This window comes from Catharus ustulatus, chromosome 5 (genome assembly GCF_009819885.2).
Source record: "Catharus ustulatus isolate bCatUst1 chromosome 5, bCatUst1.pri.v2, whole genome shotgun sequence".
In the NCBI taxonomy this organism is placed as follows: Eukaryota; Metazoa; Chordata; class Aves; order Passeriformes; family Turdidae; genus Catharus; species Catharus ustulatus.
This window is the reverse complement of record NC_046225.1, coordinates 45,978,081-46,005,870: the sequence shown is the minus strand read 5'-3', so window position 1 is coordinate 46,005,870 and position 27,790 is coordinate 45,978,081. Positions and strand designations below refer to the sequence as shown.

The window sequence follows — 27,790 nt, the reverse complement described above, 5'->3', positions numbered from 1 at the left end:
GTGCAGCAGCTGTGGCTGCACACACAACCTCTGAGGTACATTCTATTGGCATAAATTCTCAGAGTATTATATATGTGGGAAAACACTTTGCAGTTACAGGTTCCCTGGGTCACTTTTTGTATGCAAGTACATCCTGGTTACTACATCAGTTGGGTGAAGACTTCTCTATCCAGTGAGCTAGACAAAAACAGCCAGGCTATGAAAGTTCTGGTCTATATGAAACTCTGAACAGAAAAGAAATAAAACAAAACTGTCCATGTTGCTGTTTCCTGCTTAAGGTAGGGACTTCAGGTGACTGAAAATTGAGATTATTGGTTAAAAAAAAATAATAAAAAGAAATTTGGCAGTTAGAGTTGTGTCAAATGAGTTTTGTAGTCTTTTCAAAGAATTAAGAGCTCCCAGCCATTTTCATGTTCTCAGCAGTTTTAATGCTCTTTTCATACAGTGACAATGAGAAAGGCCCACAGTTTATTAGGCTCAGGAGGATACCAAGAGTTTTTCAAACAAAGTTCCAGTGAAATCACCTTCTCGATTTAGCAAGAGCGGCATGAGATTTTCTAATGAAATGTTACTTTTTAGCACACTAATTAACATTTGCCTCTCTTGTTCCAGTGCAAAGTTTCCATTGAATTTTTATCTCCTGCCTAAACAAAGACAAGGAAAAAAAGTGTTTTCAAAACACACAGCTGTGATCATTACATATATCCTGTCTCTTTAGAGCAGAGGTCTTAGAAATCTCTGTAATCCAATGTCATGGTTGCAGACCATTTTACGGTTGTTACTATTGCCCAACAATAGTCAGAATCTGATGGATGTGGACAACAAATGGTCTGAACTCTCTTGAACTTATTAAGTGTTTTGTAGATTATTTGAATACATTCTACTATTCCTAGAGATGTAACTTCTGAAAGACACTTTGCAAATATAAGTGAAGAGAAAAAAATTACCTATTTAATGGTTTAACTGCTCGGTGCTCAGATTTCAGCTGTGTCATCACAGTACAATCTGATATTTTGATAATACCACCTGGAAATTCTCTGCCCAAAAAAAGGTGATACTTTAAAAAATGTTCTTGGGGCCTCAGCTTTCTATTTCATTGTGGTGTTTTAACAAAAAATGCATAAAACTTTCCAGTGATACAGCAAGATCTCTAAAGAAATGAATAGTTCTGCTTTCTTGAGTCTTCAGCACAGCTGTGTGTAAGTAACTGATGAAGCATAAAGAGGGTACTTGGAATTCTAGGGAAAAAAAAAAAAGAGAAGTATGTGCTCATTAATTTAACATCACCTATCCTGCACACTGCAGTGTGCACTTTCAAGAAATACACAATCACCGATTTGAGGACTGTATAACGAATCAGACTATCAATTTAGAGCTGCACAGTTAATGTTCTGGGAACTACATACGAAATAATTGTATCAGCATATTGCATTAATATTTTCTGCAAAGATGGCTTTGTATGTGCATAATGAGATCAGTGCGCATAAACGTGCAGGAAAGAAACCTTTATAGTCTGGGTCGGTTTTTGGTGGGGTGTTTTGGTGTCTTGTTTTGTCTCGTTTCACAGTCCCGATTCAGGAGTGCATTGTGCGCTGCAGGCAGCCAGGAGCTGGGAGCAGCAATGAAGCTATGAGCCCGGGCGGGCAGAACCCGCCGGGCCGGGCCGGGCCGAGCCGAGTCGAGCCGAACCGAGCCGGGCCGGGCCGAGCCGAGCCGAGCCGAGCCGAGCCGAGCCGAGCCGAGCCGAACCGAGCCGAGCCAAGCGCCATCTCCGCCCGCGGCACGCGTGCAGAGCCGAGCGCGACCCTCCCCGCAGCACCCGCAGAACTACATTTCCCAGGCGGCGCCGCGCCGCGGGGCGCTGCGATTGGCCGGGCGCGGGCCGGCTCAGCGTGGCGGTGCGGCAGGTGCCGCCGCCGGGGGCGGAACATGGCGCTGGGTGTCGGGGCAGCGCGGCGGCTGCCGCACCTGCCGGCCGGGGGCTGCCTCCCCCTGCTGCTCCTGCTCCTGCTCCTCCTCTGCGGACAGCTCGGGGGAGGACAGAAAAAGAAGGAGGTAGAGACGTTCGCTTCTTTCGCCATCGCGCCCGGCCGGGGGTGCCCTGTCGCGCTGCCTCCCTCTCCGGAGTCCCCGTGTCCCCGTCCGCCCAGCGCCCCCCGCCCGGCCTCCCCCGCCCTCCGCCAGCCCCTCTCCCTCCCCAGCCCCGAGCGGGGCGCCGGTGGGGCGGGAGGCGCCGGGCAGCCGCTGCCCTGCTCGGGAGGTGATGGCCGGCGGCGGCGGCGTCTCCAGGGCAGCGGGAGCGCAGGGGCGCAGCGCCGGGATGGCGGTCCCAGCGCGCTGTCCCTGCCCAGGCCCGGGCCGTGCGCTGCCGTGGGCCTCGCAATGCGCGGTTCCGAGCAGAGAGCGGCACGGGCCGCCCTCCTGCGCCAGGCTGAGCCGGGCTGGGCTGGGCTGGGCTGGGCTGCCGTCTGCGCCGGGCCAAGGGGGCCTGGCGCACCAACGGGGCGAGCCACCCGCGGGAGATCGCAGTTAAACCCCGTGTTTGTGGGGCCAACGGAACGAAATGCCCAGAGTTAATAACTAGCATCAAAGCGATGGCAGCAGGTGTGTGTGTGAGTGCAGGTGTAGGTAGTGGTACTCTCTTCGAGGTGTCCTCTGGGTAGGAGAGACCTGGAGGAAGGAGCAGTTTTAAATCAGATTCATATCAACAGCTTATCTTCACCAACTTCTGTATTTAAATAGGGAAATGTACAAAAATGTGCAGTGTACATACTTGCCTTTTTCAGATCTTGGCTTTTTGCAACTGTTGAAATAAATGCTATATGTATAATGTTAAAATAGCTTTTCTGTATAAATCTAATTTTTTTCTAATAGCAAAAGTTAAACGTATGTTTTTAAAAATAATAAATTACCCGCTTAATTAAAATAACATCCCATAAACATGTAATAAAAACCCTGCAACTAACACGAACAATTATCAACACTGACCAGCTACAAAAGGCCGTGACCACCACCCAAATTAAAAGATGATTAAAAAAAAATTAAAACCACAAACCAAAAAACATACATGCTCTAAAAAAGCAAACCCAAAAAGTAGCCATGCTAAATAGTTCTCAAAAAAAGTTTAACTAGTTAAACTATGCATAAAAAACTGTAAATATACAGCAAGTTGAGCATTTTAAAAAGCATTCCCAAAGCAACCGTGTACTCTTAGCAGTTTGCCAAGCACCCAACCATTTTAACCCTTTGCTTAATGTGTATCTCCTATTGTCTTTTTATTAAACCTTTTAAATTTTACCAAGACAGTAAAACGTTTTTTTCACACAGATTTCAATGCTACTACATCTGACTCCACTTCTCTTCCTAGGTTGCCCTAGATTTCCGGCCAGGCTTTTACATACCAACTGCTAGGCTACCCAGTAGTGTCTCTTTACAGTTTCACTATAACTTTGTTTATGGCAGGAGTTAGCTTTTAACCAAACTGTAGAGTTTTGTCCTTTTTGTTGTTTTGGTTTGGTTTGGTTTGGGTTTTTTTTGTTTTTGCTTTTTTAACATTGTTAGTGTTTTGGGGAGGGCTTGTGTTTTGTGGTGGTGGAGGAGAAGAAAAGAACAATTTTTGTAGCTGATTCTTTCTCTGAACTAGTAGGGCAGACAAGGAGAAGGACAGTCAAAATTTTTGGTTTTTGCTTGTTTTGTTTTTCTTTAAAGGACTGTGTAGGTTATTAAGGTTTATAGGCCAAAGATGGAAAACAACAGGGATATCTTCCCACCGGTGTCCGGTGACAAGAGTGGAAGGAATGGCTTAAATCTACTTCAGGGGGAGTTCAGATGTGATATTAGGAAATAGATTCTAATTGAGAGAGTGCTTGGGCACTCTCAAGCTACGCAGGGAAGTGGTCATTGCCCCAAACTGTAGGTGTTGAGGAGATGTATGGACAACATTTTTGTATATATGGTTTGACTTTCAGATTGCCCTGTGTGGAGTTGGGAGTTGGACTCAATGTCCCTTCCAAATCATGATGTCCTTTCCAACTCACAGTATTCTATGATTTTACAAGGCCAAAGTTAATATGTAAAATTATTATTTAACTATCTAAATAATGATCTGACTGAGCTCTTACTGAGATAAGTATGTAATTTGATCATTGAAATAAATCCCATGGGTGTCATTGTGAAAAATAAACACCTTCACTCTAGGCATTCATTGTCTTTTCCACTCTTTCTGGAATGAATAAGCAGTAAATGTGTTGCCCTTCTGCTGCTATAATTAACTTCTTCTCAAAACTTTAACTTATTAGGTTTTCTTAAAATGTGTTTAGTCTTTGACACTTGATTCTCTCTTGCTGTGATGTGCTGGCGCTGCAACTTTTGTTGACACTTTCATGTGGAGTGCCAGCTGTACTACCAAGATAGCTGAAATTGTCTTTTTTTAAGTGAAATCCTTTTCCTAACAAGTAAATAATGGCAAATTAAAATGGACATGTACTACTACTTTTTTCCCAGTCCTGCTGTGGAGGTGGTACATAAAAGGAAGGAAATGCTTGTGTGTTTGTCCACCTATTTGGTATTACACTTCAAGCAGGCATTTGTTAATCAGTGTTTTTTTCTTTTTAACTGATTTTAACTAATGCATCCCAGCCTTCTGGGTTTTTTTTGCTGCCATTTTTCATTCCTATTTAATATTTTGATTATAACACAATGGACTGCTCATACAGACAAACCCTTGGTTTTATGTAGACACAGCATATCTATGACTTCATCTTCACAGAAAATAATGCAATATTCTAAGTGCTTGCTTCACTTTAAATGCAAACTTAAAATAAAGTGTAACTATTTTTTTTCCAGGATTTTATATATCGTATGTGTCTGTGTTAGATATGTTAGAGCTAAAGGCTGACTCTTCTTGCCCTATGATCTTTATGTTAAAAGTTGTAGTAGCTTACCCAATATATATAATGAGAAAAACATCCATATGTGAAAAATGAAACTTGTACTTACAGTAAAAAATTTGGAAATAACATTTTAAAACTGTGAGGAAAATTATGTGAATTGAAAGAGTGTATCAGAAAATTGCTGTTCACACCATTGTCCAGAAAGACAGTGGTAACAGGTAAAGGTGATGGAAGTTAAATGTGTAAAGTGAACCGAAGATTTTCTACACAAAGACTAGTAAGATTGATATAGCTTTTTTTTGAAAGTTGCAAAAATGGTTGAACACACAGAGAGTTGTTTCGAAGTGAGCAGTGCAAGACAAAAGCTAATGTAGTAAGGTATCTCATTGGATAAAACCAACTCACGTCTTAGTTTCTTCTTTTCTCTGTGCTTTGTGGGTGTCTTTTTGACGTGGTTGTCCAGAAAGAGAATTAAAGGACTAGAGAGAAGAAACTGCTTTCCCAATCAAATTAAAAAAAACAACCCTTGATTACTTGAAAAGTGCTTCAAAATTTCAAGAACTTGAGATGTTGGAGTTAAGTCTTAAGGAAGGAAAGTATTCTTGGTAAAGACAATGATTTTTTTTAAAATTTATTTTGTAAATATTAACATACAATGTACATACAAAGTCTGAATGATTGGAGGTGTCTGAATCAGTTGTGTGAGCCTGGAAGAGGTGGAGATGACTTTGCAGGAGGGAGAGGACAGAGTTAAGATATTAGATGTTTCTGAAGGACTTGAAGCTAGCGGAGGAAATAATCAGGGAAACTGGAAAACATTGTTATAAATTTCTGTTTTGATTGTGAAATACTACATTAAAGCTGTTTTTATAAAATATGCAAGTTCTTAAATTGCTAAAATACATAGTCCTATACAGTAAAATATTCTTAATGATAACTAAAGAAACTATTTTCTCTGACAAACTACTGAGAAGTGCTAAGGTTGGTTTTAAATTTTATTAAATCTACAAGAATTTAAAGAACTATTTGGAAATAGATATGAATTAATAGCGTATTAGTCATCTAGTTTCATGGAAGCTGTTTTTAGAATGACTTCATGAATTTATAAACATACAAACAATCCTATTGCTTTGCTATAATCTTACTGTTCCTTGTCCATATGATGGACATTCATGACAGCCTTCACAAATGAGGAGATAAGTAGAAAACATTGGAATGTCTAATTTGAAAGTGAGATGGACAACAATGCCACAGCTTTCCCCCATAGCTAAGGAAATTTGAAAAGCCTACTTTTATGATTTTAGTTCTGGTTCTGAAGAGTACCTTTATTTAAAGTAAAGTTAAAAGAAGTTCTTGATTGTGAAGTAGCAACAAGACACTGGAGAAGGACTATTCTCTTGGAAACTGTATGCATAATAAGAGAAAATAATAATTTACTCTTTCCACAGCATGTGAGATAATATGATTGTATTACCATACATGCATTTTCTGTTCCCAACCCTTTCAGTGCTTTTTATCTATCTTATACAAATTAGAGGTGGGTTAAACTATTAAAAAATTAAAAGAGTCAGAGTAATTCACTTTGAAATATGCTGCTTGGCTTTCTATTATAGATTTTTTGTGACTGAAACACATAGAAAGAGAACATTTGGTTTGCAATATTAAAAACATTTGTCATAGAGGTTAATGTTTATTTTTGAGTTTTCAGATGGGTGGCTCAGAAGCTTAGTTAGACCACTGATATGCAATGGGAGTAACTTTTTCTGTAGGTAGTTTGTCATTACTGCTAAATCTGACACAGGGAAGGTATTATCTGTTTAGATCAACATAGAAGCTTTTTTCAGGTGGAAGTATTTTGTTGAGCTTGAGCCTACTAAAAAAGATGCAGAAGACATATAAAAATATTGTAGTAATCTTACTCTTCTGTAAGGCAAGATTCTGTGATGTCTTAGTTTGCCCTGATTCTTTTTAAAGAATTTCAAGGCTCATGTATCTATAATAGTTCTTTACCTTTTTTTGTCTGATTTCCTCAACTGAGTGTAGAAGTTATGGCAGTTGTGAGAAATTGTGGGAGATAGAGTTGGAAGGACAGTCTAATTGATAGTTCATCCCAAAGCTCAGCCATACTTTTATTATTCCTTACAAATACGTATGTGATATGGCCGCAGAAGTCTTTAGTGGTGGTGGCTCTACAATTTCTGGCTTTTTCTTTCCCCCTAAAGATCTAACCTAAATTCCTGTGTGTTCAAGACTACATTTTTGAGCCTTTTATTTTTTGTCACCATGACCATAAAGAACAGATTATTGTTTGGATGGTTTTTAAAAAAATAAATGGAAGTAATTGTTTATTTTTTTAGGGCCTAAGGTATTAAATATGATAATTTTTCTGAGAGAATCTTCAAAATCTGAACACACTTTTCTGTTTTATTTAAAATTAACTGGGATAGATTGGGACTATCTCCTTGTTTCTGCACCATGTGTTTTTGTTTTCCTTTAGGTTTTCATAGTGAGCCTATTATGTTTATTCACAGTTATTATTACCGTATTACTGCCAGAATGGCGTCTTCCACTTTAAAATGTCTTTCCCATCTATTTTCTGGTAGTGGTTCACCATAAAGGTAGCAATTCTCACCCATTCAGAGCTAGAGCCAGCAAAACCTGCTGTCCTTGGTATTGCTCCAAAATTGAAAGAATAGTACAGTAATTTTACGACTATAAGGCGCACCGGAATATAATACGCACTTCCGGGTGTCGGCAAATTTCCGAACTTTTTCCATATATAAGGCGCACTGGACTATAAGGCGCACCTTTTTTTTTGCAGCGAGTATTTGCATGCAACAAAGTAACAAATCAGTAACGGAATTGTGTGATCACAGGGTTTACTGCCAGGTGCTCAATTTGCAAGCATTTTTCAGGGATCGGCGTAGCCTTTAAACACAGCCCCAGGCACCCTCCCCGTGCCGCAGGCCCCGGCACTCCCGCCCGCCCCCAGCGCCAGCTGGCATGGCTTTCATGGCTGATGCGGCTCTTTGAGGCGCACCGCTCGGCTTGGTGCGGCGCGTAGCTCTGTGCGGCTTGCGGCTCGGCTCGGCTCGGCTCGGCTCAACTCAGCTCACCACAGAACCCAGCTTTGCACAGCCTGCAACTCGCAGCTCCGTGCAGCTCGGTTCGGCGTGGCACATGGCTCCGCACGGCTCTGCGCGGCTCGGCTCAGCATGTGGCTCAACTCGCGGCTTACGCTTCTGGGTTGGCAAATTCCTGAACTCTGTCCATATATAAGGCGCACCTGATTATAAGGCACACTTCCAGGTTTCGATCAAAATTTTAGTCTAAAGGGTGCGCCTTATAGTTGTGAAATTACTGTACTTAGTTTCTTACTCTGTCTCTTGGTGGTGTTTTCAATGATCTGTAATGTTCTTTTCTTCTGATCAATTTTCTGTATGTGTATTTAATTGAAAGATATATTAGGAAACATGGGAGAGTGAACAGAGAAAAAGAAAAGAGGAAAAGATTTGTGATGAATGGGGAGTGTTTGACATATATTCAATTTCACATATAGCTTAAGAAATAAATTCTTTCTTTTCAGAATCTCTGATACTGTTTAAAAAACATGGTGATAATTAAAACGTAAGTTTCTTGTCTTGGTCTACTAGAATTCTGTATGACATTAAACTTGAATATAAAGCCTTCTTGGTCTTGTAATTATGAAAATTTTGGATTTTTCAGACTGTGAAGCACTGCATGTTTTCGCTTTTGACGTAAGATGTATGAAAGAGTTTGGCAGGTATACCAATTGCAGACTCCTCTTTTAAAACTTTATTAAAAATTGAGAAGTGGCAAAGATTGAATCTGCGAGGGAAAGTCAGGACTGACTGTAGATCTGCTTTCAAACCATTTTAAAGATGTATTTTAAGTGGAGATTTTATATGCGTTTGTGTCATTGTACATTTTAACTGTTGTTAAGGTAGGGGAAAGTTTTTTTTCTAACAATACTTAAAGCTTTAAAATAAGTGTTCTAGATTTGAAGTGAAATAACAGTTCTAAGCCATGCCTGAAAATGTAAAATTCATTAAATGAAGTTTTAAATGTTTTTCTCTGCTCTGTCCTAAAAAAGAATGGGGACAGCATAGAGGAAAAAAATTCCTTATTTTCTGCTGTTTTTTTACAACCCCATAAAACATCCATATCCTCTCTCCTTTATTTCTAATTAACTAATGTTTTGCGAAAACTTGGCAAAATTGACTAGCAGTTCTGGCTTTAACCAATCTGTATAAAAAACCTTCAGTGACTGCATACAGTAAGTTAAGTGCATGCTTATAGGAGCCTGATAGCATTTTGTGATTGGATTCCTGAAACTTTTCTGTCCCAAATGTCTCTGTTTGGCATCCTTGCTGTCATAAGACAGATCAGTGATATAATTGATCTTTTCCCCTGTTCTGTTTTGTTCTTATCACCATTTATGCAGCACATCCTGTGCAACCACATGGAAAATACAGATTGTATCTGCTTGAGTTCTACATGCTCTGGTAAAATCAGTCAGTAGAATTGGAAGGGGAAATCACCATGTTTTTTGGATATTGGTTTGGGTCTTCAGATTTATTAATTTTTAAAAGCAGTTTCAAGGTCACATTTTATTGGCTAAGATAATGATCAAAACTAAAGGACCTTTGCTTGGTATTAGGTTTAGTTTTTTTTCTCTTGCTCTAATAAATCTGAGAGCTGCAATTGCAAAACCCCAATGTTTTCTTTTTATCTAATGCTATGAGGTTTTATAAAAATATATAATAATAGCTTCTTCATTTTTTGTACATATGAAATATGTATGCTTTTTTTTTTTTTTTTTGCAACTTCAATAATGAGGGATTGCCATTAACCAAATGGAAAGATATTTTACAGTGAACCTGAAAGCTACACTTCAGACAGGGAAACTCATATTCTCATATTTTTTGTGTGATTATCACAAATCCTTCATATTCTAAGGTAGATAAACAAATCCGTACATGCATTGAATGGATTGCATCTGACAAAATAATAGGATTTGCTGTTAGGATTTTATTCCTTATGATTGTATCTGATAATACCATTCTGGAATACCCCAAGTTCATAATCTCTTTCTTAAGCAGTTATAGTCCTTAGCATAACTATGCCATTCCATTAATTTTTCTCATTTTTGCTGCTAAATCTAAAGCAACTAATTTTTGAATTTCAGATGAACTGGTCATTAAGCTTAGCAGAGTTTGGCCGTGTTGCACAGAACATTTTGTATATCAAGTTCATAACATAAGTGGTAATTACAGTTATGCAGTCCCTCTGGAATGATATTTTGAGTTCACAGAGCTACTCAAGGTTATAGGCTGTAGCATCTGCTGCTGGAAGGATAGAATATTCTACTCTGCTTTTACTTTGGCTTTTTCATAATTTTAAATCGCTGTTGTTGTCTGCTATTACAAAATTAGCTTGTTCAACTACTTTTCTTACGCAATTTCCATAAAAGGGCCAATTATGATAGTCTACTAAATCTTGGGTATTTCTGTTTAGCTTTTTGAGATTTCATTGTGTATGTAGTCATATCTGAGCCATGTAAATATCTTTTCAATGTAGATTTAAATGTAGATTTTTTAAACTTGTCAAGAAAAAGGTTAGGTAATACTGTAAAATTCCAATTTTTAGTTTAAGATTCATTTCTGGGGCTTTTTTTTATAATTTATACTAAACATTTTTGTCAACTTGATTTTTTTGTGAAGTCTTTTGATACTAAACCTGTTTTCAATGAAAAATAATTGACAGTTGTTCAGGTAATTACAGTAAATTCACGAATACAAGCCGCACGGAGTATAAGCCGCACTTCCGGTGCATCGACAACGTTGATGTCTTTGTCAATAAAAAAACCACACCCGAATATTAGCCGCACTTTCATTCGTAGCGAGGATCCGTGTGCAACTTTCACAAATTTGCCAATTAGTAACAGAATCGCGGCATAGCGGGGTTTACTGGCTCGGGGCGGGGCCAGGCAGGCTCGGCCCGCTCATGGTTGCCAACAGGGCCAGGTGGCCCAGCTCGGCGCCACGGCTCGGCGGGGCCTCTCTGGGCCGACCGGGTGGTGCTGCCGCTGCCAGGCTTGCTCGCACCCGCCGCCACCTGCACTGCCGCCGCCGCGTTTGCTTGCCCTGGCCGGCACTGCAGGCCCCTGCGCCGCTGCTGGCCCCGGTTCTGCTGGGCTCCCCCATGCTGCTGACCCCGGTTCTGCTGGGCTCCCCTGCACTGCTAGCCTCGGTTCTGCTGGGCTTCCCCGCGCCACCAGGCAGCCCCGCCTGCCGGGCTTCCCGCTTCTGCCATGCTCCCCTGCGCAGCCGGGCTCCTCCACACTACTAGCCACGGTTCTGCTGGGCTCCCCTGCGCTGCTAGCCACGGTTCTGCTGGGCTCCCCTGCACTGCTAGCCCCAGTTCTGCCGGGCTTCCCCGCACTGCTGGCTCGGGCGCTGCCACTTCCCCCCGCCCCGCGCTGCTGGCCCGGGCTCTGCCACCCGCCCCCCACACCGCTGGCCCTGCCTCTACCAGGCTTTCCCACCTCTACTGGGGCTGACCGGGCTCCAACTTGGCTTGGGGCTACTGCGGGCTCTCACTTCCATGTTGGCAGCTTTTAGAATATTGTTAATAAATCAACTGCCCCGGAGTACTAGCCGCACTTCCGGGTTTCCACCAAAATTTTGGTGAAAATGGTGCGGCTTGTATTCATGAAATTACTCTCTTTATATTTTCCTATTTTCTGGTCATACATACACATTCAGGCTTTTTCATACATTTTGTTTCTCAGATCTTGTCAGTGGCTGGGGTGCATTCTGAATCTAAAGTTAAAGACCTTTAACTCAGAACTTTGTTGTCCTGCATGTGTCTGTTTAGTATCATGAATTGTTATATTGTAGTGTTTTTTCTGCGCTGTACCGAGGAATATGATTATTTTGACTATAAAGTAGGTGAGGTAGTTTTGGTTAATACTGCTTAAACTTTCCTTGGTAATTGTGGTTGCTTTGTTTGCTTCAGTGGTTCAGATTGTTACTTAAAATATTTTGTTCTTTTTACTTCTCTTATTTATTGATAGCAGTGCACTAGCTTATTTAGTGGCAATTTGTTTAGAAGAAAATATAAAGATAGATATCTGCTGGATAGACTTAGATATTATAATTGTTTTTTATTTCCTTTATGCTTTTTTGGTTTTGGGGTGATACTGAAATCAGCCAGAGAATAATCTTTCTAGTACAATTTGAAATATTGGAAAACAGGCATTCTTTATTAGACTGTTACCCACATTCATAAGATTTTTTCTCTTATTGAATGTGTATAATGAAATTTCACAACGGGGTATTTATTCCATCATGACCATACATAGTGACTACAACATATTTCCAAGCTAATACATAAACATCACTTTTCCTAGAATGAATTTACGTGTCTCTACCCCTTACTGGAAGTCATTTTATGGTGTTAGAGGATCATCTGAAGCTGGTTGTATGCACTGAGAGCCTCCAAAATTTTAGGTGACCTTTCCTTGAACTTCTCTTAGGGCATGTATTGTTTCTTCTTGATACATAACTGCCACAAAACCACTTGGGTTCCTCGTTATCTGTTTATCCACTGGTTCCAACTACATTTATGATCTACTGTCTACTTTTACATTCTTTTTTACATTTCCTAGTTACTTTTTAAGCTCTACTTTGCAACTTTGCAAGGGATCTAAAAATTTATCTTCTCCCTGTAGTCTATCGGGGGATTACTGCTTATTTTCCATTTCAAATGCATAGTAAGCTTTTTCATTTTTTTTGTTGCCTGTAAGCTGAATAAATCAGTCAATGGAGATGTGAGGCTATGTGCCTGTATATACACACATGTATATGTACACAAATTGGTTTTCCCTGGTCTGGATGAAATAACGTTTGTCTTGGTGTTGATATCTGTGGGATTTTGTCCTGTAACTCTAGGTGCTATAAATGATCAAAGTGCTTTAACCAGATTTCATGGAGAATGTAGTTTTCAGAGTAAAACTTTAAACTAAAATGCTCTCATGTAACTGCATATTGGTTCGTGAGGTTGCTAACATAATGCAATTTATTTAAAGGTAAGAGTTACCTGAAGTTCTACTTTAGTACATAAAGAAGTACGGTCCTCATCTGATTTGACATCTTGTATGTTAGCCCATCCTGTGCACAGAAGCTAAGCTTCCTTAAGTCATTGTATGCTATGAACTTGTAACATTCACAATAGGAGTTAAATTTTCGATTAAATGTGACATCTCAGCCTTTTCTACAGTAGAATTATGGTTAAAGCATGTCTGGGAAACTGATAGAGTGGGAGCAGTTGATATTGATTTGATTTCTGGGAAATTTTATGCTGCTTCACATAAAGTACCTGAACACTTGTCTGTCTGTTCCTTTGGGTGCTTGGATCCTCTTAAGATGATCTTCATTATTGTATTAATTCAAAAAGTTCCTGCTCTGAAGTATGTCAGTTGTTTTCCACCTCTAGAGCATTGTTTGCGCTCTGAACTGTCCTCTTACACTGACACAGGGATTTGGAGAATGTTGCAGAATTCACCAGGCCACGAAGGAGTGACAAGAGGGAAGATAATTTTCTAGCTGAATGATGATCATTTCAAAGAGAAAGTCCTGGGTTCCCACAGCTATTTATACATTTAATCCAATAACTGTTCAGTGTAAAACATTGTAATACAATCTGTTCAAATAGGTTTACTTGTCCACCATCTGGACATGAGTACTGCCTGCCAAACCAGTTGGGAGGGCAGTGAAAGAAATGAAGGTTACTTTAAAGTAGTGAGGGGTTCTCAGGATAATCTCTGTACACTTGCTTTCTCTGTTTAAGCAGCTGTCACCTTCTCAGTTGTAACTTTCTGTGACAGCAGAGGTGGCTGAAGGAAGTAAGTATAGAGTGCACTACGCCCAGCTCTCAGAGAGCCAACCCTGGAATATTTGAGGGTAATAGAGGTCATGGTGGGAACATAAAGGTTCTCAGATCTGCATTTTTCTTTCAGTATTCCAGGCCATTTGGATATTACAAGAATGTAATATCCAAACAAGGAGAGATCACACAAAATCTGTGTATGTTTTGTAAGTACCTGATGGCAGACAGGAGAAGCTTGTTCAGCTTCAAAATTACCCACTCTGGTTTCTATTCGTTTGCTGTAGATCCAAATTCCTCGATTAACTTCTCTGTGTGGATTAATCTAAGTACCTCATTACTTCTACAGATACCAAGCAAAAGAGGCTATAGCACAAGATTAAAATTATTTCATCTATAGGTGTTAGAATACCACATTATTTCACTTCATTTTAATGAAATTATAAATGAGAAGAGAGGCACTAAAGCTGATTAATTTTAGTGCAAAATATTTTATACTGTAGAAAACATATTAGTAAGTGAACTACACCAGAAAGCAATGAAGCCTAAAGTCACCGCAGTCTAGAATTCTGTTATGTTAGTATTGGAGCTTTAGCCACCTGTAGGACCATCAGTATCAGTACTGATGAAGATGGTCCCACCTGCGTAAGAACTGAGTATTTCCCTCCTAATCCCCCATTGCATTGTGGGGCTATGCGAGTGATATGAGGAATGCAACAATAAGTTGCTTCGTGTAATGGAGAAGTAAAAAGCCCTTTATTTAAAGAAGCACTACACTTTTTATGCAGTAGTTCATGGAGCAAGCCCACAAACAACCTGATTGGTGTGCGGAAGGCACCACCTCTTGCAAAACATGCTTCCATAAAAACATCATGTCTCTCACGCATCCAGCAGGTGCTTAATCATCGTTATCATTTCTTGTCCTTGAGCAGCTTGAGAACAAGGCTGCTTTCTTGGTTCCTAGCAGTATCCTAACGACAATCCCCTTCATAAAGTCAGGATAGATAGGGTGATGCCTTAGGTGTGTTCAGTTTACAAGAGCCTCAAGTGAGTAATGTTGGGTTGTAAATTTAAGTATATATTGCACATTCAGATGACATGTAGAATCATAGAAAATAGAACTTTAACCTTTCGTTGCATTGTTTATGTCCTGCCATGTTAAAGTGATAGTTACAGTTGTGTTAGTGTATTCGTCTGTTGGCATATATCTTGAGTGATTGAAAAATCTAGCTGAAGCTGTTCAGTTACAGCATCACCAGTTTTTTTGAGCAATGATTGAATTGTGCTGTCATGCAGAACTCATGCTTGCTTGTCTGTGAGGGAGAAAATTACGAGTTCATTAGCTGATACAGCCACTTTGTTTTCAAAAGTAATTTAATGTTTGTACTTCTCCCAAGTGAAAATGGAACTTTTCCTGGATCTAATGAGCTGTTTTGATAGTAAAAATGTTCTGGAGGAAACATGTTTTTCCTCAAGTCTTTACATTGAATCTTGACTCTACAAAAAATTTTAAAAATATCCTTTAAATAGCCTAGAGAGACGCTTTTAGCTGGTTTCCATTATTAGAACTGTAGTCGCTTTTTCTAAGAATGAAAAATGCATAGATTTAGAAATTTGATTTCTTGTGGATTTTGGAAGCCTATTTCAGAAGGTAAAAATTTAGACTTCATGATACTATGAGTGTGAAGTGTACTTTTGGTAAGCACATCATATTTTAATTTTTCTAACATAAACATTAATTCCACCTCCAGTTTCCTCAATGTGAGTTGTTTGAGTTATTCACTATAAGGTACCTGAATTTTTAATTTTCAGCGTAGAAAATAATGCTGAGTATTGGTGTTTAAATAGCACTTTCTTAACATATTTAAACCATTAGGTTTTGCATTAAAGCTTCCAGACTGCTTGTACTGTCATGATTTAATATTCCACAATGAACTTCTGCTTTAGTCTTACTAATCACATTTTTTTTTATTTAGATAAAAATTATGTACTGGTATCTTTGAATAGTTTTTTCCTCAAACTACTCAGAAACACATCTAAAAGTCCGAAGTAATTATTTTATATTAAAAGGATTAAGTGCTTTATCTGCCATTGGAGATTGTCTACCTCCTGTTGAACCACTGAATCCATTCATTAACTTAGCAGCATGCTATGTCCTTTCTCTTTTAATGAGCTTACTGGGGAGGTGGTATTCTGATTAAAGGAATTCTTGCTCAGGAAACTGTGGTACTTCTGTTTCTTAAAGTATGGGCAGGTATGTCAAAATCTCGTGTGGATGGCTGACAGAGGTAAAAGGTTTTGTTGTTTGAAAACGCTGAGGTACTAGGCACGAGATAAAATGCTAAACTTAGTCTTTCTATCATGTTTATGTGTGTGGTTTTGCCTCCTGAGAAATGGAATTTGCTAGGAAACTCTGACAATAAAGTGACCAATGTGTGGATGGCACAATAAAGTAAAACTATGGAGAGTGAACGTCAGAGGTGGCAAAGAATTTATGAATAATCATTAGCAATCAAATGACAGTGAAATAATGTGGGATTAGATGAAGATTTCTCTCACAATGACCATGAGTCGTGATGAAAAGTTTGAAGAAAGTATTAGGAGGCGTAGTACTCTGAAACATACATTAAAATAGGTGTAATGGCTGTAATATGCAAATTACATTAATTTCATGATTACAAGCCGCACCTGATTATAAGCCACACGTCCAGGTGTCGGCAACATTTTGTTCTTTGTCCATATATAAGCCGCACCAGATTGCAAACTGCACTTTTGTTCACAGCGAGGATCCCTGTGCAACTTTCACAAAGTTACCAATTGGTAACGGAATCGTGGGATTGTGGGGTTTACTGGCTCGGCTCGGGGCCGGGCAGACTTGGCCTACTCAGGGCTGGTGACGGGGCAGAGTGAGCCAGCTCGGCACTGCCGGTCCCACCACTGCCTCCTTCACTTCCCCTGACCTGGGGCTGCCCGCCCAGTCCCTGCCACGTTCGCTTGCCCCAGCCCAGGGCTGCCTGCCTGGCCCTCGCCGCGTTCGCTCCCCCCAACCCGGGGCCTAGTGCTGCCTGCCCTGCCCCTGCTGGGCAAGCTGGCCCTGGCCCGACAGTGCCGGTCCCACCACCGCCGCATTCGCTCCTCCCGACCCGGCGCTGTCCACCCGGCCCCCGTCACGTTCACTTCCCCCAGCCCGGCGCTGCCCCGCTGGGACCGGGTGGGCTTGGCTCGTCTTGGGGCTGCTGCCAGCTTGCACTTCCGGGTTCACAAATTTCAGAACTTGTTTTCGTATATTGACCACTCCGGATTACAAACTGCACTTCCGGTTCGGACCAAAACTTTAGTCAAAATTGTGTGGCTTACAATCGTGAAATTACTGTACCTAATTTTTAAAAGTAAAACTTACACTCAATTAATTGTGATGCCTTCAAAATTTTCTCTACTGCCTATTTTTCTAACTTTTAAAAATTGCTTGCAGAATCTCTTTACTGAAATGTTTTATCATAAGAAAAAGGAAAAGGATGGTTTCGCATATCCTTAAAGGAAAGAAGGAAAAATCAACAGTTTGAGCTTGCATCCAAATTTTAGTGATTAAATAGTTGTGTCATAAGAAGATTTCTGTGTTACAATTTGTCACTTCTGGCAAGAAGACAAAATGTGACTTTTCCTTAATAAGAAGTAAGATTTTTATTAGTTTGTTAGCTTTTTTTATTAGTTATGCTTTGCTTTGGACCCTTCACTTTCTGGAGTGATAGGAGGTTGTCCATTAAATTGACTGAATCATGTTGCTCCTGTTAACCATGTAAAGTACTGTATATATTTTTGATTGTCCTTGATAATTACTGTTAATATCCTAAAATTGCACCTCTCTGTAGAGAGGCAAATTGATATTTGGAGAAAAAAAAATTCAAATAATTTCTTCATCCTGGAAGAGCTGACCTTGAAACCAAAGTGGGCTTTCGTTAATTTCATGTGAAGCAATGAAACAAGGTAGTACTTTGGGAAATCCTTGTAGAAGAAATTTACTGTCTTACCTTATCAGCTTGAGAGAGAGAGACATTGATAGGACTGCTCCTAATGCTGAAGTCATCTACAGAGTTCAGGAATTTGAATTCAGTTGTTAGATATGTAACTGGTTTCCTGTGTAATTTCTTTGGTTACGTGTCCATTTTATAAGCTGTAAAGGTTGGTACTTCCCTTTTTTCTTGCTTTTTCCATTTCATAGCAAAGAAAGGGGTATACATTGTTTTTTTCTCTCTCTTTTCTTTGTTGTTATTTTGAGGTATGGCAACATAAATTCTTTTTAATTCTTCGTGGAAAAAGTCTTGATGTGCTCTGTGTTTTTCTTAATAGCAAATAATGTGTCAAATTTAGTAAGTTTAATTTTGGAAAAAAATTGCTGTAAGTGCTCATGATAGGTTTTGTCCATCTGCAAAAGTCTTTTAGACTTAAAAGGATTGATGAAATTCAGTTCTGTATGTTAGGATATTTTCTGAAAGCAGAACAAACTGAATGTGTAATAGAAATCCATCAAATATTTATGGTTGCACATGGTCAAAAAAACCCAGTTTCCCTGATGTCTTTTGAAACTTTGACAATGCCAGCATCATATGGTCTTGCAAAAGTGTGGATGCAAGGGTGCATATTTTTCTAATTTTATGCAACTCTAGATGTAATACTCGTAAAGAAGAAGCATAATAGTAGGTCTGTCTTTTATAGTCTCGTATCCTTCCTCTGATAGGGATTCTGCGGATTTTTGACATTTGTAGTCATCTTCATACAGTTTTTCATTGCCTTTCCACCTTATTCTTTTGTTTTTCAAAGTATAACTTGTTTCCCAGACCCTCTGGGTTTTTACTAAATGCAGATTCACCAGCTGCAAACTCAAGTTGGTACAGGAAAAGTTACTTTTCTTCTTCCTGTGACTACACTCATATTCTGTTTAACCTAAAAGTCTTCTTATTTCTTTCCTGTATCCCAGATGGTGGGGTTTTTTTGTTTGTGTGTGGATTGATTCTTATAATTTAGTTCCTATTTTTTTTTAAATTTTTGTTATTATCTTAGCTTTTTCTGTTTTCTCTAGAAATAGAGTATTCACATATATTGATGCAAACTTAAAGCCTGCTCAACTCAGAGAGCAGACTTCATCCTGGAACATTTGTGGTTGCCCTGGGGAAAGTTATGAATGTGTTTTCTGCCAAAAATTGTTCTCTAGTCAGTTCAAAGTCAAATTTCAGACTGCCTACATTCACTTCCTGTGTATGTCTATTGCCTTCAGTGTAATACTGCATTATTTTTCTTCCAATCTATTTATTCATGTTGTAAGTCCCCATGATTCTACTTTTTCTTCATATGGTAATTTTCCTTTGTATGTTTTTTCATCATATTTCTTACATAGTGTCACACTTCTGTGATTATCTAGATATTTTTCCTTATAGCCTTTAGTTTCATCTTTTCTGCAAAATTTGCAACATTCTTCTCAAGAATTTTCGTATTTTAAATTTTTTCCTTCTTTTTGATATTCTACTCTTCTTGTATGTACAGATGGATTTTAAAACTATTCCCACAATCTGTTTTATAGTTGTTGTTCTAAGATAGATTGTCATGTTTTACTCTCCTCTAAGGAGAGAGATGAATGAAATGCAAAAGTAGGTTGAGTAAGATTTTGATCTTTCTGAAAAGATCTGTATTGTTTAGAAATTTTTCTTTTGTTCTTTCCTGTAAAACCCTCTGAATATCTTTGGAGTGGGAGAGGAAAGCACACCTGTAATCATTATGATAACTGGTGACAAATGTGGAAGGGAATCAAGGGTTTGATTTCATTATGTGGTAGTCATCTTTTCTCTTACCTTCTGATTTGTATGATTTATTCTAATATCAGAGACCATGTGCATGCTGATATTTATACAAATATATCCTGTCAGGACCCAAATAAGCTCAGTTGACAGTGTTCAAGAAAAACTAGATAATGCTATTTTCTTCTTCCTCCTAGTTGCCATCAGCCTATTTCACCACTATTTGAGTTCCTCCCCATTGCTGAGTTGAATGAATGCTGTATTCGTTCTTAATTCAGTTATTTGCCTCATGTCAACTTTCCTTCCAGGTCTATACCCCTTACAAGTAAAGACAGAAATTTAAGAAACTCCTTTTTTTATTATTTATTTTTTGGCTTTTAATTTTTTAAACTTGCCCTCGATTCAGTCATTTTTTTCCAGGTAGATAAATCATTGTTTTAGAAAGTTATCTTGCAGCTCACACTGCAGAAGGAAATACTCAGTTGCTATTTCATGTGATTCAGGTTTTCTCTATGAAAATTCCTACTGGTACTGTTCTGATTGTTAGCATATACTGAAGTGTGATGTGCTCTCCTCATGTTTCCAAACACTGCAAAGTTACAAGGATAAATTCTTCAGATACTGCAATTAGTTTTTCTAACCATAAGATACTAAAGGACTTTCAGTTTTTACAGATATTCAACACAGATTGTTATTCTGTTGGACCTGTCTTGTCTAATCATGGCATATAGTAGTTCTCAGAGACTCAGCACAATTCTTTTTCTCTATGACCTCCTTTTGTCTTTGAGATTTAGTAAGTTGCTTGCTTTTGGCTTGGAGGTCTTCATTGTGACTTGTAGGTTTTGAGTTTGAGTTTCTTCCCTGAAAATTCAAACTAGTCTGCATGAATTAGCTCTATAAACTCTACATACTTTGCTACACTTGGAGAAGAAAAATGGGATGGCGTGGTGTGAAATGGTATCAAAACAGATACAAAACAGATACAATCTCTTTTAAATGCTTTTATTTTTCCTGCTTCAGTCTGTATTGTAATTCCCTGAAATACATAAGGCTAGTAATGGATTCTAATCTCATCATGATCATTCTCTGCTCTAATCTATAAAAGGGATGATTCTCATTCATTAAACTCTAATTGTTGCCTCTCTTGTTATCCATCTATTGACAGGAGCCCTCATGGAAGTGATTTTTGTCCTGTTACTGTGTTTTGTTGTGTGAAAATGGTTCAGATGATATCTCTTCCCAGAACAGGAAACTGTGTGCCATATTACAATAATCAGAAGACTGTTTACTTTTTTAATTCCTTTCTGAGCAGTGGTTTAAAACTATTTTGTGCTTTGAATATTTTATGATATCAAATCATCTAGGATCTCAAGATAAGATGGGTAAGAATAGCTTAACTCATTCAGTCTGAGTTCACCTAATCCAATGGGGTTTTTTCTAACAGCATCTGCAAATGGATATCCAGAGAGGGGACGTGTTAGCTCCTCACCAGCCTGTAATCTTCCAACCTTCTACTGTTTTCAGCTCCAGTTTTCTTGACCTCTTTTCCACTAATGGATCTCTCCATGAGTAATACTCAGTTGTGAGCAGTTCATCAGTCCTAGATCTTGCACGCCTCCTTCCATGCCTTATAGAAAGATGCTGTTAAGGAATCTACATCTATAGTTACAACTGTACCGGGAGAGGATTGACAAGTCTTACAGCTCATACTTTGTCATTTTATTAATCTTCTTTGCCAAGTATTTTGCTGTCAAAGAAAGTGAGTGCTTTTCATCTCTCCTACTATGTAGAGTAGTGTTGTCCATTTGACATATTTCTGAATTTACCAAGTAGAGTTACTATTCAGAAGACTTTACAGCTACCTTCCTTGATTTGTTCTTTTACAAGAGCTGCTTCTGACTTGAAGTAGATTTTTTTTTCTACCTCTTAACCATGAATAGTGAATGAAGTGAAACTGCCAAATCAGTTATATTCAAACTTATTATGCAATCAGACCTATATTTTGCCACGCACAAATTGGGTTGCAATGATGATTTTACTGTCTCTGTTGGGGGGGCTTGTTTACATTTAACCGGTATAGTATGAAGCATGTTCTTCACAGTGGGTCAGCATTCTTAAGAGTAATGTTCTTGTTTTCTCATTGTATACTGCACTAAGACTCTACCAAATATTGGCCTCTGCTCTGCTGATGCTTAAGAGCCCATTTTCTTACTGAAGCACATACTTCTTTAATGATAATTGGGTTGATATCTGGACCTTTTATTGATGATGGTCTTAGACTGTGAATGCAGTTTTAGGTTTCTGGGACTGAGAGTAATTAAGTAACATTGACCTTGGAGTAATTCTGTGATTGTTTGGCCTTTAAATTGGACATTACCTGTTTGAGTTAGAAGAGATTCAAACTTGCTGGGCTGGACTTGGGTGTTACTATTATGATAAACATATTTGGTTCTTCTACACATACAATTAGCTGATACAGCATATCAGACTTGTTAAGTTTTTTGGATCATATAAGTTTTATATTGTACATGCTTTGAGCAGGGATTCTTCCCTTCTGTGGATAACTGTCACTCTAAATCATGCAGTTTCTGAATTGGTGAAAGATCAGAGCTCTCCATTTTTTGTTAAGGTTTTTTTCCAAGAGATGCAAGAAATTGATTGCTATTCACAATCTAGTACTTTGCATAGTGAAATGACAGAGCCTGAAGGTGCAGGAAGATATTTTCAGTGGAAAATAAGGGAAAAAAGTACAGTAATTTCATGACTATAAGGCGTACCGGAGTATAAGGTGCGCTTCCAGGTGTCAGCAAATTTCCAAACTTTGTCCATATATAGGGCACACCAGCATATAAGGCGCACTTTTTTTTGCAGCGAGGATCCGCGCACAGCCAGGTAACAAATTAGTAATGGAATCATGCGATCACGGGGTTTACTGGCTGGGCTCGGGGCTGGGTGGGCTCGCACTTCTGGGTTGGCAAATTTCCGAACTTTGTCCTTATATGAGGCACTCTGGAGTATAAGGCGCACTTCCAGGTTAGGACCAAAATTTTAATCAAAAAGGTGCGCCTTATACATGTGAAATTATGGTAATTAATAATGAAAAGAATGCCTATAGAAGTTGCAGGATCTCCATCCTTGTAGACTTTAAAAACTCTACTGGACAATGACCTTAGCAGCTTGCTGGAACTCCTGAATTTAACCAGAATTTGAGGCGAACATTGAATGGGATGCCTCTACAATGTTTAAAATTGTAGAAACAATGGCTATCAAGAATGTATGATTTTTAAAATAATTTTAATTTAAACTACGTTACATCTTGTAAAAGGAGTGGTGCTGCAGTGAGTAGTCATTAGATCTTGAAGTAACTAATAAGAGATGCTCATTTCACATGACTGTTTTCAATGAGATGATTCTAGAAGTCTTTTTTCAATCTAATATATTGGTCATCTTCCATCAGTCATTTGGAGAGAGACAAGTAGGTTTATGCATGACATGGGTTATTTCCTGTGATTAAAAACTAATGGTGCCGTATTTCTCTATGTTGTACTCACCCACCTGATTTCTCTGTGTTCTTGGGAACAAAGTGTGAAGGTCACTTCTATAAGACCATCCTGGAATACTGTGATGAGGAGGGGATAAGGGAAGAATGGCAACCATTTGAAAATGAATCTAAGCTGATGAGGAGAGGGCAATTTTTGAATAAAGAAATGAGGAGGTAATTATTTTATTGCTCATACTTATCATACTGGCATGGGATAGACCACTGATAGGTAATGATAACCATTTCTTATATCACTGCTGATTGAAGAACAAAACATGCACTGCAGAATGATAGGCTAGATCCACTATCTTGTTAATTATTGGGCTTTGGGTATTTGAAAGGTGGTTGGATACAGTTTCTTAGAATATTAGCCAAATGTTTTATCAGAGTGCTCAACACTGAAGTTTGGTGCTGACATTATAAATACCATTTGTAAATCTCAAAGTTAGACCAGATGAATAATGCTAGTGCAGTTTTTCAGTTCTTTGGAACATTTGAACATTGTTTTGTCCTCCTGGGTCCCCTGGATGACTTAAATGTGATAATATTATTTGAAAGTAATATTTGTTCTTAGGATAACATTATTTTCGTGCATGCAGCTATTAGTATTCAGTTGAGTGATCTATCACACCTATCTTATGATTTTTGCTTGTAAAAGAGGTCTATTGAGTTACCTGAAGTAACTGTACTGAAATAAGTATTTCCAGAAATTGCACTTACACTATCACCAGTTTCAACACCAGAGTTCATATTTATACGGTGGCAACACGACTAGAATGTTGTTGGTAACTGCCTTGATGATCTTAAGCTGCATTATACGCTACAGTTTGTGCAAGAATATGAAAATAAGGCTGTCCAGTTGCTGAGGGTGGGTAGATTTCATGCTTAATTTCACTCAATGATTAAAACAGCATTTTAATCAATTACCTGAGGAAATGATCAGCTGTGGGATTGATACCAAGTTCTGTAGACTATATTCAGATGCTCTTTAGTACCAAGGTCCCTGCCATGAGAACTAACAGATGGAATTATTGCAAGAAAAGAAATTGGTAGGTAAACTGAAATCAATTTTTTCCATACCATTAATTTGGGGGAGAAATGCTTTAGGGTTTGCAGAAATTTAATAAGTATGCATAAGGTGATATTTTGTTTTCCACATCCTTTACATTTATACTAGCTTATTAAAGATTTAATTAAGTTTTCTGAAAAGGGAGAGGATGCAGTCTTGCAAAAAAATGTAGATGACAGTGTTGGTTCACAATAATTAGGGCTTCGGGGATAAAATAAAGATTCTCTACAGTTAGTGAATGTTAAGGCAATGGCTGCTTTGAAAACTTGCAAAAATGACAGTGTTTTACTTACCACTTCTGTCTTCTGTTTGTTTTCTAGCCCTAGTCCATCAATATATGTGACAGATTACATATAATTTACTTCTGCAATTATGAATAGTAAACAAAAGTTACAGAAGATATTCTTCTTTTCCCTCTTTGTGCATAAGCAATTTCATTTTACCAACTTCTTGGTCTTCATTATTATGCATCTTCTTTGTTATCCATTCATTTAAATCTTAATTTTCTCTGGATTAATTTTAATAATTTTTTGCTATTGAAACAGTGATTTCCTATCACAAAGCACTGCAAAAACTGTTTTTTCCAAATCCCTTTTGAGTGCATTTTCCTGTCTGGGTTCTAAAATCTTGACAGTTGTTAGACAAAAAATGTGGCAAAGCAACTGTAGATAATGTTAGTTCATGGTCTTCATTGGTCTCTTGTATTCTCTGTGTTGAAATACATAAATAAGTTAATTTTATTTCATTTTCATTTGTTTTATTTTCTTTGACTTGTAGCTTCCAAACTGTTGGAGACCACAACTGTCTCTAATGTGCTTCTCCAGTAACACAAATTCTGCTCCTTTATTAGGATTTCTTAGTGCTCTGATTACATAAATAACAAAATACTAAAAGAATAATTCCTTTGCAAAAGTACTTCAGTGTAAATGAAATGATAATAATTGAATGCTGAACAATGTAATTTGGCCTATAAATTCTATGTCAGTGTAACATCAAGGAAATATGTTGTTTTGCAGTTCAAAGGTTTGTATTCAATTGTGAGTTCAGTACTGTTGTCATGGATTCTGTAATAGGCTTTTGTTTTTTGAAAGTAACTTCTTGCTTCTTTAAGCTTTGTAGCACTGTTATGCTATGTTATGTATGCTGTATATATGGCAGAAAGCTTGCATCATTTATCCTTAAACCTCTCAACCATTTTCCGGGCCTGCTTTCCTCCCCTATCATTGTTGATCCTGTGCTCCTTTTAAAGTATCTCCTGGTAATCTTCCTAGAAGAAGAAATTCAAATTCTTTTCCATTCTCTGTTCTTCTCTAAGTGTTCTGGTGGCCAAGTCTGCCATCAGTGAGTCAATGGTACTTACATCTCTTTCTTCTCATTAATATCCATGGGAAAAGTGGGTATTTTCTTGACAACGGGTAATGAAAAAGGTATAAAGGTAAAAAGGAGTTTCTACATTTTGTAGAGGAACTGAATTCTCTCTAGGATTATTTTCCTTGAAAACCAGCCTCTCTGAAATCATTGCCTTTTTGCATTAATGTTTTTTAAATATACCGTTTCCTGAAACTTCTTGTATTCATTGAAATTTTGACTTTTAATTGTCTGAAAACTACTTTTTTTGCCTATTGCTGTTTCTCCCTGATGGTCTGTTTAAATGCCTCTTGGAAGTACCAGGGAGAGCAAATTTTTGTCATTGGCTAACTCTATTCTAAATGGGAACTGTTAATGTGCTTCAAATAGAGTATTTCATTTTGTATAAATATGAAGCTTTACTTTAGTGTTATGAATTCTGGTAACTATCCTGAAGACAGAACTGTGTATCTGCAAATTGACTTAGTCATGCTACAGATTATTTCTCCCAGCCCCTTTTATAAGCATCTGGTAAAAAACCATCTGGCTTACAAACCATGTCTGTTCTGTATTATGAAATCTTTAAATACTTACCTTTCTCCATTCTTATTTGTCTTTTGAACCATTCATTTACATATTTTTGGACAAAGCAGTACTTTTTCAGAAAAACATGGTCTCTTTTAACCTTGTACCTTGAAAATAAATTACAGTAATTTCGCGATTATAAGCCACATCATTTTGACTAAAATTTTGGTCCGAACCCAAAGTGCATCTTATAATCAGGTGTGGCTTATATATGGACAAAGAATGAAAAGTTGCTGTTTTAGTTTGGAGGACAGGTGTCAGCTGAGAAAGGCAGGAGCTTCTCTTTGAAATGGAGAATGTAAACCCCCTCCCTCCAAATTACTATAATTTTGAAGTCAAGGGGCTTTCAGGCAAAAACATGGGAATTAGGAATAACAGTTCTTTTCTAGGGAAATTAAAATAGAAATACAGTACTCCAAAGAAACAAACTCCAAACCCTGACAAAGTCAGAGTACAACCTGACACCCCGTCAGGCAGGGTGTTGGCAGCAGTCCCATTAAATGGTGGCTGCAGACCCCTTGCAGTGACAGATGTGATTCAGTTGAAGCAGTGGTCCTGTACAAGGTGCAGTTTCCCTCTGGAGGTCCAGAGGTGATGTAGAGGAGTCCCCTTTCCCTCTGGAGTCCAGTGGAGAAAGGGGCTCCCTTAGTGTCCCAAAACCTCTGTTTTTATGTTGGTAAGAAATGTTGGGCTCTTCCCCCTAACTGGAGCAACTTCCAATGGGATGAAATAATTTTATCAGTCACATAGTGGGACTCAATGGGCCATTAGCAGAAAATGACTCCCTGGAGGAAGGATGGGTTGTGAAAAGATAAAGAAGAATGCCCTGCCTGGTTTCAATGGATGACCCATTAGCAGAATATCTGCCATTGAGTTAAGGATCACTGCCCTCACCCTCAACAGACGGTGATAGAATAAATACCTTTTATCACACTCTGTATTGTAACGTGCGGCTTATAATCAGGTGTGGCTTATGTATGGACAAAGAATGAAAAGTTGCTGACACCCAGAAGTGCGCCTTATGGTCAGTGCGATTTATAATCGTGAAATTACTGTATTGGGTATTTGGCCAAAGCCAGAGTCAAACTAATAGTAAGTCACTTAGGCAGTCAGATAATTTCAGTTAAATTGGAGTGTGATTTTAACTAAGAACCCATTTGTGTTCTTGATTAGTAATCATCCAATTTCGGTCCTGCGTATATAACAGCATGTTGCATAGTGCAGAATGTTTAACTTTGTTATTTTTAATTTTATTTGTATTTATTGTGTCCTATATACATTGTTTTGCAGAGTAAATTCAATTCAGTTTAGCTACATTCTTGGAATAGGAGATAAGGACTTGTGTTCCAGCAAAGTAAATTGGAAAGTAATGCCTCATACTTATTTTTAAATGTGATTCAAACCTAAAACTTTGTAGCAAATCGTGTTGTGTTTTTATAAAAGGATAGGTTTCTGTCAAATGGAGATAAAGTGTATTCTCAGTCTTTGTGTCTGTAGGGATTAGGGCAGTAATTGCATCTAATTTCTGGTGATACTTTCTCCTCCCTGAGGTCACTGATGTATTATTTCTCTGAAAATGTTCAGGGGGGAGTTGACATGACTGCATTGGATTTCTTGAACCTGAATGTAATTCTTACTTCACTCATCTCTAGACTCG

At 38.5% G+C, this 27,790-nt stretch overlaps 1 protein-coding gene across 2 annotated transcripts in view; it reads left to right on the top strand.

Annotated features, from left to right (window-relative positions):
• The first annotated feature begins 1,908 nt into the window (after positions 1–1,908).
• Positions 1,909–27,790, top strand: part of TUSC3 (tumor suppressor candidate 3) — a 137,196-nt gene continuing 111,314 nt past the window's right edge. The window contains exon 1 of one of the 2 annotated variants that reach the window (XM_033060671.1): positions 1,909–2,055. In XM_033060671.1, the coding sequence (XP_032916562.1) occupies positions 1,930–2,055 (126 nt within the window). In that variant the 5' untranslated portion in view covers positions 1,909–1,929. Of the gene's footprint in view, positions 2,056–8,640; positions 8,677–27,790 lie in introns of those variants that run through there. The other variant, XM_033060668.1, reaches the window with a different exon arrangement.